This window comes from Crassostrea angulata, chromosome 1, assembly GCF_025612915.1.
Source record: "Crassostrea angulata isolate pt1a10 chromosome 1, ASM2561291v2, whole genome shotgun sequence".
NCBI classification, from domain to species: Eukaryota; Metazoa; Mollusca; class Bivalvia; order Ostreida; family Ostreidae; genus Magallana; species Magallana angulata.
In genome coordinates, this window is record NC_069111.1 from 48115120 (window position 1) to 48136409 (window position 21290).

Here is a 21290-nt window from a genome sequence, read left to right on the forward strand (position 1 = left end):
AGTTCTAACAATAAAGAGTGTGCACTGTTTCTGTATGATGTACATTAATTAATAAATGAGAGTTATTTCAACACTTTCGAAGCTTTAACTATTAAGAATGACTGTAACACATTGTTTTAAAAAATATTCGCATTTTTTTATTTCAATAATATATTTCTCAAGACATTTGTCATACGACCGCATTGAATGGCGATATTATTTTACAAGGTAGCCTGTCCGATACCAAACCCTAAATATACATGTTACATAACTGTTAAAAAGAAACGTATGTGATTCCAAATAACCAAAATCATTATTAACCCATGCGTATCCGGCCAAAAAAATAGTTTGTTACGTTCAGTTGGTTTAACATAATATCCACAATATCATAAATACACTGTAAAATCTGTTTATCATTCATCATGTCACAGGATGAGGTTGAAATATTTGAATAAATTTATTTTTCCTTAAAAAGCCGGAACACTGCCTAAGGCATTAAAGAAAGAAAAGAAAGAAAGTCTGTGTTTTTTGTTTTTTGTGTATAATGTGCGTGTGTGAAATTCCAGCTTGTTGTTTAGCTTTGTGACGAATACTGTTTTCCTCGTTTCAAAAGAAATGGGTGTGTCTTATGTAACAATTGACGTTCGATACAAAGTTTAGAATATTCCATTCAAGCGAACATTTTTACCACTTCAGTGCGCTTCATTGTACAAGAATCAACGGGTCGGTAGCAAATTGTATGAAAGTGAGATAAAATGGCGTGGAAAGAAACTTTTTCAACCTCCTCCACATCATTAAAAGTGTCCATGGCTCTGGCTCCGCTCCAGGCTCTAGTTTATATCATAGGATACTCAACCAACTACTGGGTGACAGCAAAAAATACATCAGTAAACACTGGTTCCTTTGGGGGTGGAGATAGCATGTCCGGGCTGTTTAACCAGCTTGGATTCAAAGTCTCCAACGGTTTATGGGGAAGTAAGACATGTGTGCTGGACCAGTGCCAGACAAGTGAATTCGGTTCCATACCAGGTAAGAGAATGCCAGACACTAATATACATGTATGTCTTAATTTGGATAGATTTACACTTTCCAGTACTAACGTCTTTGTCTGTAATGATAAAACGAATCGATTTTGTAATTTATACTACCAGGTATAAGTAATTCAATACATCTCCTTACTTACTATTCTAATATCAAATGGTACAATTGCCAAATATTATATAATATTATATAAGTATTAGAAATCATTGTTTGAATATAACGAGGTGATCAAATACGGTCAGGCGTGATCAAATCTATCATAAAGCCCTTCGGACGTTACTGGATGTAATCATCCCGACTGTATTTTATCGCCTCATATAATATTAAAAGAATGATTCCTTATTCCCTAAGAGAGTACTGTATACAGGGAAATATTCTTCCCCCTATTATTTTCGCCCCCCCCCCTTTTACCCTTGTTGTCAACGAGCCAATTATGACTGGGCGAATTCCAATGTTTTTCAATTTTCTCTCTTTAAACAAAACTGTGTCTCGGACGAAACTGTTTGCATGTGTAACTCGTACGAGGCGAAAGTAACCTGTATACGGTACTTGTTTAGATTATAATGACCCGCCAATTTCGTTTACAATAGTTTTAAAATACATTCGTTTTGAATTGGTCTATTAGATAGGGGTGTATACTTTTCAATTACGAAAAAATAGATAATTTCAGGTGCATTGAAGTTTGTGCTTTCTAGGTTGGAGATGGGGAAGGGGACGGTATTCACGGTATTTTCCGATATACTTCATTAGAATTTTCAAACTTGTGTCCCTGTTTATGGCTAGATTATAAACAATTGAAAAATGAATCTGCTGAAAGTTTATAAGCATTCATGAATAAAATAAATTCTAAAATACGGAATTGATAAACACATGCAGATCAAAATTATATGGAATAAATAGAAATTGTTGCACCATAGATTTGATTCAAAATTCAAAACACAAATGAATGTCCCATACATGTTTTATTGAAGACACTCCATCGCAAACCAATGGATCATCTGCTTTATGCGTTGAAACGATAGCAATCACTTCAGGGAAAAGGATTGAGCATTGTTTCAATTGGTGTCGTATTGAAAACCATCAAGTGAATTCTCTCTCTCTCTCTCTCTCTCTCTCTCTCTCTCTCTCTCTCTCTCTCTCTCTCTCTCTCTCTCTTTCTTTGCATTTACACTTGCAAGATCTAGAGATTGGAGCCATTGCAATCTCTTTTTGTGTACCAACTAGCATCTCGTTAGCAAAGGAATCGGACCATTGACTATCAAAGATGACCCAATACAGACGACGGATAAAATATAATGTCAAATGTTAGCCTTGTTGAGCTAGAATATGAAAATTTCTGGTGGTGTTTATAGATGTTCAGTTTATTGATTATCCAGTTTGTGTTGTTTAATCAAAACGTTATGCATCATACACAGCGTCGATCAAAGGATGTGATATCTCCCGTACACTCTACCTTACCTGTCTACACTTCTCAAACCTGTATAGGGTTCTTTTTAATGTAAAGTTATATACTAGTATATGGCAGATGACGTAATTTTTCTTGACGGTTCCATTCATTTGATCTCAAACACATTCGTGAAATTATATTTCGTCTCTTGGGTTCATTATTCATACTTAGTGTCGAGGTACTGTTCCTGAAGACACCTTTGCATTCAACACAATTGCTAACCAGATACTCTTGCCGATTTTCAATTACAACTCCGAAAATACATTACAACTAGAGCAAAGCTCGTTGCAAAGCAACGAGTGGGTCTTCCGTTAATGTCGAAAGTAAAGCTGGAAGTTCCTGTAAGAAGCAGAGCTCTTAAACCAACAACAAGAGTAACTAAAATAAAAAAATATGAAAAAAATCGAATTATTCCTGGTACGACTTAACAAAATACGAATCATTTTACGTACGACTTAACAAAAACCTTTCCGATTTCAAGAACGACTTAACAAAAAAAATCCGAATGTGTTCAAGTACGACTTAACAATTATTTTTGGTACGGGTTAATTTTACTTTGAACATTACGCTATTTTTTAAACCAAGGACGCGGAATCAAAATTTCCGGAAAAATCAATTTTTAAACCCCGATATCTCTGTAATGCATCGTCCGATTTTAAAACGGTTTTCAGTGTTAGATTCAGCTTAATAAGCTCTACAAAACACATATCTCGCTACATCTCGCTAATATAAACATATTTTGTTCTACAAATGTTCACGAATGGTTAACCGTTATCGAGATATCTAAACAACTGTACTTTCGGGGCTGACCCTTTAACTCTTTACCGGGGCCACATACAACAAAATTTATGGTATCATATTGTTCAGAACATTATTTTGAACAACTTTTGTTCTACATTGCTTTTAAAAATCTTTCTCCTTTTTTCAGATATTAATGATCAAAGTTTTGAATTCTGGCCCCTTGAAACCCCTAATTACGTAATATATGACTTAGGTATGAAACTGTATCGATAAACAGCTGTACAATGAACATTTTTGCTTCTATAATTAATAACAAATTATTGTTCAGTAAAGAGTTCTTGTAAGAAGATTTAAGACCCCTCTTGACCCCTAATTGGAGGGGCCAGCCCTTTTTTTTTTATATAAGATGAAAGGTCTTGCAAATATAAACATATTTTGTTCAACAAGTGTTCACGAAATGTTAACCGTTCTTAGGATATCTTTACAAATGTGTTTTAGGGGCCGGCCCTTTATCTCCTAAATGGGGTCATGAACAAAAAATTCTAAGGTGGCATATTGTACAGAACATTATTTTAAGCAACTTTTGTTCAACAATGCTTTTCAAAATATTTTTCCTTTTTCATATGTTAATGATCGAAATTTTGAATTTCTGGCCCTTAAAACCCCTAATTACGTAACATATGACTTAAGTATGGCACTGTATAGATAAACAGCCCAACAATGAACATTTTTGCTTCTATAATTAATAACAAATTATTATTCAGTAAAGAGTTATTGTAAGAAGACTTTACAGCCCTCTTGGCCCCTAATTTGAGGGGCCAGCCCCTTTTTCTTGAAATCAAACGAAAGCCCGTGTAATTTGAAACAACTTTTGCATTACATGTTTTAACAAAATATTTATACATCAAAAGATATCACAGAAAATGTGCAAAAACTTCGTGAAAAAATTTGGTGCCAATTTTCAGGTTCAGGCGAGCTTTAAGGCCTTTTGCAATTTTCATCATTGGAAGCATGGGGGTACATCTACTTACATTCATCTACAATTCCTGAAAATTTCAAGCTTCTATCTTGATTAGTTTCAGAGAAGATGCGTGGACAAAATGACCCTTAAAAATTTACAAAATCGGCAATATCTGAAACCGGAAGTGACGTCATCATTTAGATATTTTATAATATGTAGCGCCGATCATGTTCTATCCGTCCTGAAAATTTTATGCGAATCGGTTGGATAGTTTTTGAGAAATAGCGCTCCAAAAAAGTCAGAAAAAGAAAAAAAAGAATAATAAAGAAAAAGAAACCGTAGAATAACAAGAGGGTCTTCCGTTGGAAACGGAAGACCCTAATTACCATGAAAATAGATTATCATGTGTTTGCCTGAACAACAATTATGTAAATGATTTTGCAGAACGACTTTCAAGAAGATGGTTAAAAAGGCTGATCTATTTTGAGTTATGTAAGAGTCTATAGATTTCAAGTTCATTTTTTTTTCTCTCATAACATATATAATGTTACTTAAGGTGCAGAATTATAAAAATACAAAAATAGTGGAAAGAAGGATGGGTTTAGATGCGTTATCTACATCTACAAATTAAATTACATCATTCTCCATAAATAACCATGGTAAGGCGATAATCTATTGAAACTCTTTCAAAACAATCACAATATAAGGTTATAACTGGTAATTCCCTTAGTTTTCTTGTTTCTTCTTGTTCACTGGTTTATTACACAACACACATGATATGCTACAATACTGTATTTTACGTACTTAAAATGCGAGTGAAAGAATTTCTTTTAAACAATAAAATCCTTTCTTTGGTGATTCATTCGGGATATGAAGGTTACCGTAGCGACTTTGCAGAAAAACATATAACTTTTGTGTAATATTTTCTGCAATGATCGCTACATGTACCTACCCGCATAAAAAAAAGCATTTTATTGTTTATAATAATATCTTTCTTTTAGTTGATTGATGAATTGATGATGAAAAGTAAGAAGAATTCATAAAATTACTGTTAATATACATAAGTACGTTAAAGGAGCTAAAAGAAACAGCAAAAAATCGTCTCCTGTGAGACTTTGAGTATGACATCATCACGATTATTTCGTGCCGTACGTTTTTTTTCTTAGGTCGCTGTAGGTTTCGACCAATCAAAAAACGGGGCGTGTAGATTTAAGTGTGGCTCTTTTTATAGTGCTATGAGTAAACCGTAAAGTTCCGGAAGAAATAGATGGAATAATACTTGGTAGATGTAAACATAAAAGATTATCCAAAATCGGCTATAAGACAAATTGGACTATTATTTTGAGCATTTCCTGTTTATTGCACACTAGTGATATCTGATTATGTAATTAAACAAGTTTAGCTTTTTAAAAAAAGCTTACCGTCTTAAGAGCGAACCCGAAACAGCAGTAATTTTTCTTTTTTTTTTATAAATGTCACCTTCCTCATGGCGTGTGGAACATTTTTATGTCATTATGTACCTTTTAAGCCAGCGTGCACAGGGGCTCGTCACGAAGTTTTTTCAACATTTTATATCTACCACCTCTATACAATTAAATACACAAGGGAGGAATCAAAACTGTAAAAAAAAAATCGCTACCTCCCGATTTCGGTCGCCTCGTATTAATCCTTCTCGGACGTTAAACCCTGCACTCTAGGTATCATTAGATCGGGAGAGGACCATAGTTTTTAGGAATACCTGCAAAATTTAAACATCGGCAACAATTTTAGAAGTTTTCACGCATTTTCTTCCAGTTTACTCTCCGGTGACACTTTCTTCGATCAGATGTCGCGCACCAAATTTATTCATGCGTTCTCATTGGTTAATTTTGTTGATCAAGATAAATCGTACGTTGACTCGTATTTTAGAGGGATATTCAAATGATGAGTGAAGAAGTTCTTATTACGTGGTGAGTATATGTATTAATTTTCATATTTATGTAGAAATATTTTAACCATACCTCGGACATTCGGTAGGTCGTGACTATGTATTTCTTGCATCAAAGCAAGTTTGAATATCGTTTGAAAATCCCTCTAAAATACAAGTCCGCGTACGAGTTATCTTGAGCAACATTTAATTGACCAATGAGAGCGCGACATCTAATCGAAGAAAGTGTCACCGGAGAGTAAACTGGAAGAAAATGCGTGAAAACTTCTAAAATTGTTGCCGATGTTTAAATTTTGCAGGTATTCCTAAAAACTATGGTTCTTTCCCGATCTAATGATACCTAGAGTGCAAGGTTTAACGTCCGAGAAGGATTAATACGAGGCGACCGAAATCGGGAGGTAGCGATTTTTTCGAGTTTTGATTCCTCCCTTGTGTATTTTATTGTATTGAGGTGGTAGATATAAAAGGTTGAAAAAACTTCGTGACGAGCCCCTGTGCAGCGTGTCTAAAATTGAGAAATGCGTACCCGAGCTTCTTAGTTGATATCGACTATAGTAGGGTAAAAGAGGTCTTAAGAAGGGTCGTAGACTCGTATTATTTTGATAAAATCAAAGTTATATCGCTGCATTCAGCATTTTGTTAAACAAATATTACATGAAGTTTTACATATATAAGGTGCAAACAGCTTTACCGATATTAACCATACTGCATCATTTCTTTTTTTTTTTTCATTTTTGTATCTAAATAAAAATAATAAAAGAAAAGCAAACAGTTTCAATATATTATAGAATATTGCTTTCATCTAGTTGGACCTGAAAATCAAAGTCTGAATTTCATTCATTATAATAGCATTTTATATTGCTTTTTTTCGTTTTCTCACTTTTTAAGATTTGAAATCTACGAAATTTGTTAAGTTGTACGTGAAAATGATCATCAGAAAATTACCTCCCTTGTGCCGAACACTATATCAACCAATGAAATAAATGTAAATTTTCACATCAAGTATTTTCTACCAATCACAAAGGAGAGGAAGTGCACAACCCGGAGACTGTAAATTATTTCAACTCTTTATACCATCTTCCTTGGAAGACGGTAAAAATGTGTCAATAATTATGTTCTAGTACCTGTGAAATATAACCAGAATCCGGCTTACTAAAAACAACAGAACAAAAACGTTGGTTTACTTTAATGATTGCTCATTTATGATTCATAAATCCACACCTTATAGTTTAAAGCTGACATGAATTCATAAAAGCATTTGGTCGCCATATTAGTTTCGATCGCTCCTCTACTGCCACTGGGGTACATGTATATATACCGGTTGAAAAAGTTACGGTCGGTTGCTTTCCGTTCGATGCATTCAGGTTGCACGGGCTTCTAAATGCATGAACTACACATTGTAGTAAAATTTTGAAAGATATTTATTCTTCGAAAGGATTTCCGAGGTATCCGTATTATTTTGCACAGACAGTGTTGCATTATTTCGCATGCACATCGAACACGTGTGTCGTTCATACAGAGAGCGTAGCGTTTGCATCTTCTTGAAAACCCTGGCGGGACTACATGTACATCCAACACAGTAGCTAAATGATAGTAAATCGAAGAAAGTAACAACGTAACATCGATTCCATCCGGTCCTACAAAAACGCCCCGTTTCTTAAATCCATGCGATAATTGACATTGCTCGATCTGCCACAGTGTGTGGCTTGCGCATGTGCGATGTTATAATATACACAGGAAAACGGTCTACAATTATCAACGAATTTTTTAAGAATCTGTGCCTAGCTGCATTTATGTCTGTCTTATTTCGCCGTTTATTGGATATATCTTGCCAGTGCAGTGGTTGTCATATTTTAAATTTTCTTCAAAACGCGTTTCTCCATGTCTTTTCGTCCAAGGTAACGTGTTCGGGTGTACGAAATTCCTGAATGCGGTGAAACATGAATAGTGCTTTTGGTCTTATATAGGGGGTGTGTAGCGATGAGCAGAACACTAGAAATCGACAACTTATATGGCGGTAGTTGGGGATAAAAAGGGAAATAATGCGTATTAATGAATTCATGTCAGCGTTAATCAGCCTAAAAACCTTATAAAACTAGTAGTTTTTATATTTTTACTCTTTTAACAGACTGGCTACATGTGACAAGACTGTTTGCAACGCTTTCTCTGATCGGGTTTGTGGTGACCACTGTTGGTGTGTTTGTCTGTCTGTTTGTGACACAGCTATCACAGAGGCGGATATTACACATTTTGACGTGTGTGGTGGCGACTTCAACAGGTAAACTCAACAAGAAGGTGCCTAACCGAAAAATGTATAATAATCTAACAAATATATATATATCAACATAAGATTTTAGAATATGTTCTCTGCACTGCATATCTAGCAGACTGTCAATGATAAATGGAAGACTTGAAACATGTTGATAGAAACAGGTGATGCAAACCAATTCTTATCAAAGTGTTTGCAGATTAGTCTGTGTTGTTTAAGGTTTTATTTTAGTTTGATAAACAAAGCTCCGAATAACAATTAAGAACACAACAGACATATTTCAGATTTGTAAAAAAAAACTTTCAATAACAATCTACTGACTTTCAAAATATTTCTGTTTATAGTAAGAAAATGCATTGTAATCACTAAAACCCTGTGACTAAAATCATTACTTTATTATGATTAAAGTACAGGAAATTGTCGTACTATTAAAAGAATTATTTTAAACGTCAAGTGCCTGCACTTTCAATGTTTTAGGTGAATAACTCTCTACATTCGAGGACAAGAAATAAATACCATCGGTTGCTCTTGAATTAGTCTAGTTAAAGCTTAAAAATAATGTTAGTTTAGCTAAATAAAAGAACTTTTCTTTTTGAATCAAAACTGCCAACAATTGTTTTGAGTCGACGTCTTCCGTAGAGTTTTCATTTCGAACTACATGTACATGTATACACTTTTATCGATTTTAACAATCTTATGAATTTTCATAAAATGTTGATAATTTATTCAAACAAATAGATGACACTGTATTCTAGATTTAACTAGTCACTGTAACAGGGTAAAAAACCCGAAACAAAACAAAATGTTTTCAGACACCTCTGAAATTAAGATGTAAGAGGTTTGTCCATCAATCTAACAAATCTTTCAAAAGAACTCAAGGTTATCTTTCCTACGTGCAACTGAGCATACTGTACATACGTTAATTGTACACGTTAGAATAGCCATAACGTGTACACCATTTTATGTACACAATTTTCTTAGATTAAATTTCAACAAGACTATGGTTGTAATATTTTCAAATGTTTGTGGTTGTTATACCGACATTTGTCTGTGGTTGTTATATTAAAAGCTGTTTGTGACTGTTATATTTTCAGCTATTTGGGGTTATTGTGTTTACAGCTGTTTTATGGTTGTTTTATTTACAGCTGTCTGTGTGTTGGTAGCCGTGATCATTTACGGTACTCAGTACAACAATCTGGATCAACGATTCCTGACCCAGACAGACAAGGACCCATCCTGGTCCTACGGTCTGTGCGTGGCGGCTCTAATTTTAGACATAATCACCTCCATCCTGTTGGCCATCAACACTCTGAGGAAACCCATCATCTAGATTTTGTACTTAAAATAACATTGTGCCTATCCATTATAATATTAACTAGTGGTGCATTATAAATCCCGATGTACTTTCTGTTATAATAGTAATGATACATCATCTAGCGGTGAACTTCAAATCTTGCTGTACGTTTCTGTTATAATTAGGTCACCTATGTCACTCGGGTTATTTATTTCGATATGCTTTCGTCCGTCGTCGTGCGTTAACATTAGAACATTTTCAGCTTCTTATCTGAAACTACTAGACTAAATTTGATGTCTAGCATCTATAGGGGAAGGGGGATAAGAATTGTGAAATTCATGACCCCTATCCCCCAGGGGCGATACAGTTTTGATAAAACTGTAAAAATTAGTGCACATGCAATTGTTAAAATTCTTCTTCTATATTAGTGGCACTCACCAGAAAAAATAAATGTATGTTTCTAATGAGCAGGGATGTCTCTATCAATATTGTCCCTAGGTCATGGGTTCAGGCCCAAGGGCCATGCCAATATGACAATATATAGTGAAAATGTATTAAACTAAATGAATGACCCTAATCCCTATGAAAATGTATTTAATCTCATAGAATGCATAGAACCTATGTTGTAAAATCCACGGCCTCTCTGTCAGGGGTTTCGGGCACTGGGGTGAGGTTTATATGGCTATATACATGTACTTAAAATATATTAAATCTTAGAATACCGGTATTCTTCTCTTCTCCCACATATAGTTTAGAGAAACTAAAGGTATGACCTATAGAGGTCTATACCAAAATTGTGAAATTCATGGCCCCTGGGTCAAGGGTTCATTCCCTTAGGATGGGGCAAATACGGCCATGTAGAAAAATGTATTGAATTTTAGAAAATCCTCTCTACTTTTACAGTACATGTAGTGGAAAAAAGATAGAATGCCATGAGGCTTTCTACCTAAATTGTGAAATACATGTACATGGCCCCTGGATCAGGGGCTTCAGACCCTAAGGCGGGGTAAATATTGCCATGTAAAAAAAATGTATAAAACGTGATATTTTCCTCTGCACGTTTACAGTCGAGAGAGATGAACTAAATGCATTTGTTATTATATCCTTTTCTTATATTGTGAAATTCACTGCTCATGGAGGAAGGGGTTGAGCATTTCTGTTGGGGAGAGAGGAAAATCTGGCCATAAAGTGAACATGTATGTTTTCGGTCACTTGAGTCACTCTATTGTCGTTGGTCGTGCTTTGCAATTGTTTGTTAACAATTCTACATTGGGCTATGGTACTCAGGTGACCGTCAATGCCTATAGACCTTTTCTATATCATCTAGTGGTGTACTTCAAATATCACTACTTCGAATTTCTTTGATGATTTTTTTAATCCTATTTAACTTATAAAATCATTTTACTTTTCCTTTATATTTTTTTGGTCTTCCATTAATTTCTATCTACCATATGTATGTAATTAAAAAGAATAAAAATCTCTATCTATCTATCTATCTATCTATCGATCGATCGATCGATCTATCGATCGATCGAATCTGCTTTCCCATTACGTGCGTCCTTTACAAATACTTAAGAGTAGGATTCGTGTAAATTTAGATATCTAAAATCAAAAATATTTAATATGTACATCTACAAATGGCCGTAACTAGGCTTTTTTCGAAATGCCAAATTTTACCCCTTTATATTTAAAAAATCCGCCATAAGAAGAAAGGACACAATTCCTATAACTAGTATTTCTAGTATACAAGTATAGAATGATCAATGGGCCTGCTGAATAATATTTTCATGAATATCTTAATTGATGTAAGAAAACCCAACACTCATTCACTTAATCATCATGATTATTTAATAACGATAACTTCATTTTAAAACAACTGCTTTCATATATATATAAATTATATACTAGTATACTAGTTAACTTCAATCCAAAATGTTATACGGTAAAATAAAAGGAAAAAATATCTTATTTAAACTGCAAATAGTTCTAATTAAATGTGCAACTTTTATTTATAGAAAATTTGTTTCTTTCTTATTATATTTATGCTATGCATGTGGTTTTTATACAAATATACAAATATTTTATTTTCACAAACACAATAACAATAGTTGGCAAAGGCCCAATGGATATACAGAAACATCATTGTATGTTTATAATAACTGCATGTACAGTGTGTGTGTGTGTGTGTGTATATATATATATATATATATATATATATATATATATATATATATATATATATATATATATATATATATATATATAAGAAAAATCCAAAATGAGTAAAGTTAATCCACACAAGTAATAAATAATAAAAAACTAGATACGATCTCGTTACGAGTAACGAGTAGGTCTTCCGTCCGATTTTGAAACTATAGGATGAAATACATGTATTAAAATCCCTGAACAAACCCCCCCCCCCCCCCCTCAATTTTCAGATAAATTTATGATTCCCAATATCTTCAACCATTCTCAAGAAAGAATCTTTTTCGTGACATGTGGCACAATAAAGGTTTAAGCTTTTAGTCCCCTAAAATCTTTTTTTTTGGACATAAATGAACTGCTGGTTTTTTTTCCAAACAGTTATTTTAAAGCTGCTTGGTCCGATTTTTTTTGGTATCAATTACAGTAACAATTTGTTTTCTATACAAACCATTTATCTTAGAAAGTTATGGACTTTCTTCTATTTACACCAGCAGAATCAGTCTCCTTTCAAAGTTAGAAATATTCAAAGTAAATAAAAAATAATTTCTTTTTGGGCAAACGAAAAAACAAACTAAAATGCATCACGGGAATGTTTAGAAAATGAAACCGTTTGGTTTCGTCCCCTGAAAAATTAGGGTTACTAGTATTCAACCCGCATGCTATGCATCGATTGTAAAGAAAGCAAACTTCAAAAATATTAGCGAACAAAACTTACACTTTTTTATTTGTAATTTGTCTGATCATTTCGACCTTTATTTAAAGTGATGTCAATGTCGTAATACAACCATACCCGTCTCGTCGTCAGGGGTGAACTTTAACATGAGGCGAAATAACGCGATACACTTTTATGTCGTTTGTTTTTTTAGCAAATTTTGTAAGAATTTTTCTTCTTTGAAATTTGGCTTAATTGACTCGGAAAACTACTGCAATGTCTATTATTATACATATACTTATCATAACCATCGTTTAAAAGCGTGCTTAAAATTTGATATAAAATCGGACCAAACAGCTTTAAAATTAAGATCATCCTCTTTGCATTTATAGTGTTTACCTAAAATTCGATCGTTTTAAGTTATTTGGAAATTGTAATTCCAAAAATAGTGCCCCTGGCGTAGAGCAACTAAATAGTGCACATCTTCAAACTATAGTCTACAGTACACGTGCTTAGAATTTCAAAGTCATTTCTGATAGTTTCTGAGATGTGCTCTGTGCAAAATTGGTCGTAAAAATTATAAAATGAACGATAATTAGGTACCGGTAATGACGTCTTTTAAATTTAAAAAGAATTAATAAAATTAAGATCAATCGCAGCTTCTCGAGCGTTTCCGGCAGAGCTCGGATAAACACCTCAAGTGTATTGATATTACCGAATGTTAGAATTTTATTCAAAATGGGGTCGCTTCCCTTTGAAATATGTATCAGCTAGACAGCATTGCACCATATGTCTTTTCCTTAGTATATTTCAGGATAATTACATCACAGACTTTAATGAAATCTAACTTACATATCTCAACAGATTTTAAATTTGTTGTATTTATATCAAGTTTAATAAAAAAAAAAGGGGGGTTGTCATGACCGCCTTTGTGTTGCATTTGATGCGTTTTTCAGAGGTCTGCGGGAAATATCCAAGGGGCTGCGATTTAATTAAGATAAAATCACGACCAATAGTATATACTGTCTATATGACTGTATATAGAGAAATAGTCAATGGCTCATATATATTTGTTTTAATCCCAACTGATGACTCTCTTGTAATAATGATAATCCAACACCAATTATTACTTACATTGTATCGTAATAGGCAATATGTTACAACTTGTTGCGATGACCCCCTCCCACTGGAAACACTAAAGCATTCTTAATCGAGTTTATGGGCAAAAAACACCGATAAATACCAGTCAATCAATGATCGGACAAACTTTTTAAAAACATTTCTTAAATAAATATTGACCAGTAAATATTTTTCGGACGATTCAATGGAACAGTTATTGACTATTTCTCTATATACAGTCATATAGTCAGTATATACTGGAATGTTTACTGGAGGAACTAAATCACCAAAGCGGGGTGTGACCCGATTTTCGTTCATTTGGGCGATTTCATTAATCTTGAAAATGGGTCATAACTCACGTGTCTTACAAAATGTACATTACTACATTTAAGAATTACTAATCAAGTGTGTTTGATAATTCGATAGATCGATCTCTTCCAAAACATCCGATCCAAAGTATTATATACATGTACATGTATGTAGCTGTTACAAAGCAAATGTCAAAAAATTCATCTGACCCCCTCCCCATAGATCTCTGCCAGTGTGTGAGTTCATTCAATCAATTGGATCAAGATCTCAGCTGTTGCGTGACTTCGCGCCATAATGTCTCATTCATAGTTTTTGCGCGCCGATTAGTGGACAAGTCCGTTGGGATCATGCGAGTACTGCAGAGCACACATCACCGGCACGTAGCATCGGGGGTTGGGGTGGGGGGGGGGGTTGCTTGCTCCTCCCCATTTTTTTTGCAGCAGGCACTTTTCGTAACTTTAATTTTGTATAATAAATTGAAATATCATGGATTTGCTCCCATCCACTTTTGTAGGAGCATGTAATAAATGAAACTGCAAATGAGGAATTGAAGTTACAGTTAGGGTTTTTTCATGAAGTTGAGAATTCATTCTTTTTTAATTCCTTGTCAAGATGATTTTGATGAAGCTGTTCCACACACATTAAAAAAAACGTGTTTGTATACCCTATCATATTTTATATTTTCGGAAATATAACAAATACAATTTTTAAAAAAATTAGTAAGTATTTAATCTCCAACTTTCACGCTTACATGCACTTATATGATATGTGTACATTCCTTAAAACATTGAATTAATAAATAATTGAAGTTCAAGTGATACCTGTATATATGTACATATCAAATACGAGAGCGTGAAGGATCTAATTTTAATTAGATTGAAATATTTTAATCTAAAACATCGCTATAATTGTTCATTTGGGTAAATAGGCGCATCGGAGAATTAGCCAATCAGCGTCATTTATCTATATTTGGATTTGTTTACAAAGAAGAACGCTATGATCTACTGCTGTAGAGCTGCGTGAGTCTGCAATTAATAAGTCCTTCTCAAAGCTATCAAATTGTGAAGTAAGAGAAACACTTATCAAGTATCGGAGTGTTGTGCAGTACAAGAATTCAGTGTAAGTAAAGTACATGCGTTTTGGATGCGAACAAGTTGTATACGGCCTGATAGGCCTACAGGGAAACTGAATCATTTGCATGCGCCATTTTGTACACAGGGGTTCATCGGATCATTTAACTATTGAGATGAATTAACATTAAAAATATTTTAATACACAATCAAAATCGGAAAGGTTGAGCACTGTGTTATGTTATTATAATTTCTTGTGTTATATTTATGTGTTAAGTGAATAGGTAAACAGAAGAGACATATATATTTAGTACATCACGTCCGCGTACTGGTTTGTAACAAAATAGGGGAGGCGCCGAAGGGGGTTGGTGTTTTAGATTGTAACAGAAATCCTCTGTCTATCAAGTAGTCTCGTTTCCGCCGTGTTTTCCGGAAACGGCGATTATGAATAGAGAATTTATTTCCTTTATTAACTGTTAAGTTTTATTTTATGATTTTGAAAATGTAATTCTGCATGTAAATATTCATTATCTTGAATGTTTTGTCAGAGAAATAGATCACAATTTGTATACGAAGTGTTTATTTGTTTGAAGGTGGCCTCTTCTCTTAGGTCGCTGGGTTTATCTGGAATTACATTTGCTTTATTTAACTTAAAAGTTTGGCCAGTATATATTGAATGAAGTCTTCAAAAACCGCTTCATGGAAATGTGTGAAATTGTTTTGCTATTTTGGATGCATTGTGCAGATGTGCATGTTATTTTGACATTGTGATTCCAGTTTATTTCTAGGAATATTGGTCTTTAGAACTTAAATTTAAATTTTGGTCATACGTTTGAAATAGTAATGAACAGTTTGTAAGCTCTCAACTTTTAAACTGATGTCTGGATTTTTGAAACTTTGTAGGTGTAATGTATAGGACACAGTGCCTATATGTACATATTTCCAGGGTTAGACACTAACTTTTTTATGCATTAGTCCAGCCGAACTAGTGCCTGTTTATTTTAACTAGTCCGCAGGCAATTTTATGTGTCCGTCAAAATAAATTAAAATGCATTACCCTATTTGCCTTATATATAGTACGGAGTTTTTAAATAGAATTTCAGTAAGGGGTGCATAATATACACTATAATGTTTTTCTTAAAAGTGTTGCACTTCTTTAGTTGTATTGTGCTATGCAGTACATAACAATGAGCTGCGTATTTACTATATCCGCGTACTTGGTGTATGCCGCCATTACAGATGTTTTAAATAGATTTATGCAAATTAGATCCAGGCTATGCTTTTAATTATCTATGTTCTTTAAAATCTGTTTAAAATAATAAGCAATTTATCACAAATTATTTAAAGTAAAACAATTCATTTATATTAAACAACTCACAGGAGATTTGTTTCACCTTAATTTTTTTAAAACACATAAGCGTCCCTATCGAAGCTGTTGTTATGAACACGTGCACTTGTCATCTATTTTCTCTGACATCCCCTTACGGAAAAGAAATAATCAAGTCACCCACAATATCCTGCATACCTCTGTTGTTTTTGCTCGGTAACTCTGTAATCACTGCAATGTATCATATATATGCTAGATAATAAAAATATAGTCAGGGTTTTCCATTAAAATGTCGACAATCACACATCGTTAATTTACACATTTTTTAATCAAAACTTTTTATTAGTCCGACTGGACTGACTAGACAGAAATTTTGTTAGTCCGTATGAAAATCTATTAGTCTGTGACTAACGGACTAAGGTTAGTGTCGAACCCTGATTTCAGGATATATTCCTTATTGCATTATTTTTTATGACCCCCTTGGAAGAAGGGAGGGTATATTGCTTTGCTGTTGTCTGTCGGTCGGTCCACCAACAGTTTCCCTTCATTTTCTTTGCAGAGGATGAACATATTGATTCAGAAATGAAATTTGGTATACAGGTTTATCATGATAATATCTAGGTCAAGTTGATATTGGGTACGATTGAGCAATTTTCGACAGAGTTATGGCCCTTGGACGTAGGAAAATTCCAGTTATTTGCAGTTTCCACTCATTTTCTTCGCAGAGGATGAACATATTGGAATGAAATTTGGTATACATGTTTATCATGATAATATCTAGGTCAAGTTCGATCAAGGAATTTTCGACAGAGTTATGGTTCTTGGACAATCATAGGAAAATTCCAGTTATTTGCAGTTTACGTTCATTTTCTTTGTGGATGTTTCCAAGATAGGAGGGCATAAGTGTTTCACAAACATCTCTTGTTTTAGGAAATTTGTGCCTTTTGAATTTATAATTAATTTTTGTTGTTGAAAGGGGAAGGTACAAAGGAGTAGGCGTGTAAATTTGCAGAAAGTTTTGTGCTGCTGATATTTATGGTATATGCCTTATAGGGATATACATTAACTTTTCAATCCTCTTGCTCTTTTTGCAAATTAACTCAGATGCACAAGAATACCTAAGAATTTAAGATTATAATTAGCAACCTCAGACTTGCACAAGGGTAACTTTTACTTCAATTCATAAATGATACATTTTTTCCTGGTATTTTTAACTCGGGTAATTCAATTATTTGTCCCATTTGAAATTAGCCTTGTGGGGGTATTAGTCTCATTAGGACAGTTCTAGTTAAAAACTATTTGGCCAGAAAAGCTTCAGCTTAAGCTTGAGGCATCCTCAGGTAGTGTATATTCAAGTTTGCTAAATCATATTCCTTGGGGGTAGGGCTTGGCCGCAATGGCATTGAATTTTTACATAGGAATATATAGAGAAAACCTTTAAAAATATTTTGGGAAAGTTTTCTGTCCAAAAATCAGTAACTTGTGTGAAAGCTAGGTTGCGCAGATTAAAGTTTGATAAAACCATGATTCCCAAGAAAAAAATAGGGCCACAAAATTGGGGGGGGGGTATTTAGAAATAGAGAGAAATCTTCTAACAGGTACACCAACAAAAGGGGCTTGGTATTTACCCCCCAAAAATATGTGGATAAAAATTGGCAGATTTTTAAATTTATTTTGGCAAGATCTACTGTACTTAGTTGTCAAGATATTTTGATTTTGATAAGTGCTGAAACGAATGTTTGAATATTCGCGAATGAATGGTAAATTTCTAATATTTGAATGTATATTTAGCATTCGAATATTCGATCACATGTTTAACACCCATATTAAGCACTGTAAACTACGCAGCATCGTGCTATTTTGTTGCGATGGAAAAGAGAAGCTGGTAACATTTTACTCTGAACGAAAGTAAAGACAAAGCCATATATGACTGCCATGCTTGTTTACATTAAAAGTAATTGCAGGGTTTACATCGAGCAGAGACAAACATTCTGGATTTTTCAATTCATATCAGACAATGAAGAAATAATTTGCTAAAATGTTTGAACGAGTGTGAGTAAGAAGAGTTAATATCGAAAAGAACATCGAAAGTTTTTTTAAAAAAGTTGTTTTGATATAATTTGTTTGTTTTTTTAATAAACAGAATATTTCTGGAATTATGAGCGTTATTGGTTTTCTTTTTGATACCATATCAAACATGGCAGAAATATTTGGAATGATTTACGAATGGTTTCTATGACTATAATTTATTCAAAATGAAATACAAATTAAAGCACAATGCTTCTTTTTCTATTGTTATCCAGTATTCATTACCATAACCAGAACATGCTAGATAAGACGTAGGTAAAAATGTGACAACTCGTACAAAGATTTTGTTTTTAAAATTACAATTGGGAATTTTCGGTCTGAAATCGGGAAAATATTTGGAAATTTTTGATTGGGACTGGGGCCGAATTTCGGCCCCAAATCAGGCCCAAAAAACACTGTAGTAAAAGGTTAAAAATATGTTTCCATGTAAGAAAAGTTCTATATTTTTTGCTTACAAAATTTTATCAGCAAGGGGTATGTTCATATTAACAATATATTCAATTTGGTCTTACTGCAATGCTCAATTGAATATGTGTTATGGCTATGAAATCATCCTGATACAGAAGTGGTTAAATGTTGGCACAAATAAATGATCAAAGAGAGAAAATAAAGGTGAACAATACTCAAAATTAGGCACATGATTGCACATGTGAACCTTATCATGGTTTACCAGTAGTACTTCTTACATTGTCTTAAATTTTGTACTTTTGTTTCTTGTTTAATCTGCATATTTTGTTTGTATATTATTACTTATTAGGTTTGTTATTGAATGACTACAGAAATATATCGAGTTGATCAATTCCTAGACAGAGGGCAAAGCCGAGCGTCTAAGAGATTTTTTAACTTTATATTTGAATAGTCAGTTAGTAAAAATCCTAACAAGTGTTTCGGTTTCCAAATGACTATAGAGAGAGACATTTTTATTTATAAGAAGCAATGTTCTTAAAAAATGCATATAAAAGTGGACTTACATTTTGTCCCATTTAACAGAGTCAATTAAACTAAATTTTATTCTTGCTTTTCAAAATGTTTGTGAAAATCTTTGTTTGACCCCTTGTTTTCTTGCAATGTTTTGTTATGCCCCCTTCAAAATATGGCAGGCATATTGCTTTGCTGCTGTCTGTCGGTTGGATGGTCCACCAACAGTTTCCATTTTTTTTTCTTTGCAGAGGATACACATACTGAAATTTGGTATTGAGTTTGATTTTTGCTACCATTGAGCAATTTTTGAGAGTTATGCCCCTTGGACAAAAGAAAATTACAATTATTTCCAGTTTCCATAGGTCAATTTAGGTCAAGTTTAATTTTGGGTACAATCATGCATTTTTGTCTGATTAATATGCCTCGTACTTTGAAAAACTTTAATTATTTTCAGTTTCTGTTCATATTCTTTGCAGGGGTTTCAATTATTTGAAGTTAAGGTTTATTTTCTCTGCAGATTTTTCCAAGGGATGGGGCATAAGTGTTTTACAAACATCTCTTGTTTCTTATTAACTCACTTGAGCCAAAGGCGCAAGTGAGCTCTTTGATCAAGATTTGCTGCAGTGCACAGAGCACTGACTACAGATTAGCCTCAGGTTATTTATGGCTGCAGACAATCAATTATTATGTAACACTGAAGGGTGCTGTCACTGAATAGTCATAAGTGTCTTACTGGAGGTCAACCATCTTCACTTTCAAGGTGCAAGATCCTTATTTAAGAATGGGGCTAATTAATTGAACTTTTGAACTATCTAAGGCCACATAAATTTATTATTTAGATTCTCATCCGGATTTGCAAAAAATATTGGGCGGGTATGTGATTTTATTTGTTTCTTTTTAAAAACATCTTGTTCACCATTCATAAGGTAAAAGGTATAAAACAGCTCTCTCTTTTTACGGCGTCAAATGAAGCTAGAAAACCATCTTGGGATTGTACGTCGGGAAGTTGCATTTTATGGAGCCAAACGATGATGCTATGAATTACAATAAATGAGTGGAAATGAATGCAAAGTTTTTTATGTGTTTGTAGAATATAAGATGACATACTACTATTTAGAGTACAACTGTATGACAATATAACAACTTCCTGCACCGAGTGATAAGTATATCTACAATTAAAAGTAATTTTAAATGTGAATGTAAACAACGGGAATGGGTGCTTTCTTATATCAACCCCTGATCTTTTCGGTCTGTGTCATATGGACCCATGTTTTTTTTTTTAAATTCAATTGATAATAAGGGACAGAGTTGTTATCAGCAATAATCAATATTTAACGAATGAATTTAATTTCTACCTATGTTATACGATATAACATAGGTAGAAATTACCATATTAATTCTATTTGAATAGAGAAAAAAATATCAACAATTTTTTAAACTCTCAAGATATTTCTAACTTAAGAAGAGGTTTATAAAAAGCGTAAACTGTTCCAAGTTATTATATACTCGTATAACATAGGTAGAAATTAAATTTATTCCTTATGATTTAATTTTCTACTATTTAAATTAGATAATAAGGCCCAATAATTAGTTAAAAAATGTTAATTAAAATGTACAAAATTTAAACGTAACGTCAAGCGGATTAATACATTTCGCTCGCGCGTCTTATTGTGACGTAGGCAAGTTATGTTATACGATATATGTGAATTTGTTTAGCCAATCAAATGAGGCGTTACAATCAGAATTAAATTATTTAATTATATGATAAAAACATAAGTTTTATTAATTTGAAAGTAGTTAACTATTGTATTTGACAATGTCTTTATATTTGTTTTTAAAGAGTAAATATAATTAATACCAATTCGCGGATTTTTAAATCTAGCTATTATTTTCTAAGAGTTAAAAACTATAAGAAAGAAGGATAGAAATTCCGTGATCGC

The 21290-nt window shown here is 33.4% G+C and overlaps 1 protein-coding gene across 1 annotated transcript; it reads left to right on the top strand.

The window, feature by feature from the left end:
* Positions 1-534: 534 nt before the first annotated feature.
* LOC128155936 (uncharacterized) lies at positions 535-11653 on the top strand. Its single transcript, XM_052817839.1, has 3 exons — positions 535-1008; positions 8225-8374; positions 9511-11653. The coding sequence occupies exons 1-3, from the start codon at positions 735-737 to the stop codon at positions 9693-9695; spliced, it is 609 nt and encodes a 202-aa protein (XP_052673799.1). The 5' UTR covers positions 535-734; the 3' UTR covers positions 9696-11653.
* The last annotated feature ends 9637 nt before the right edge of the window (positions 11654-21290 follow it).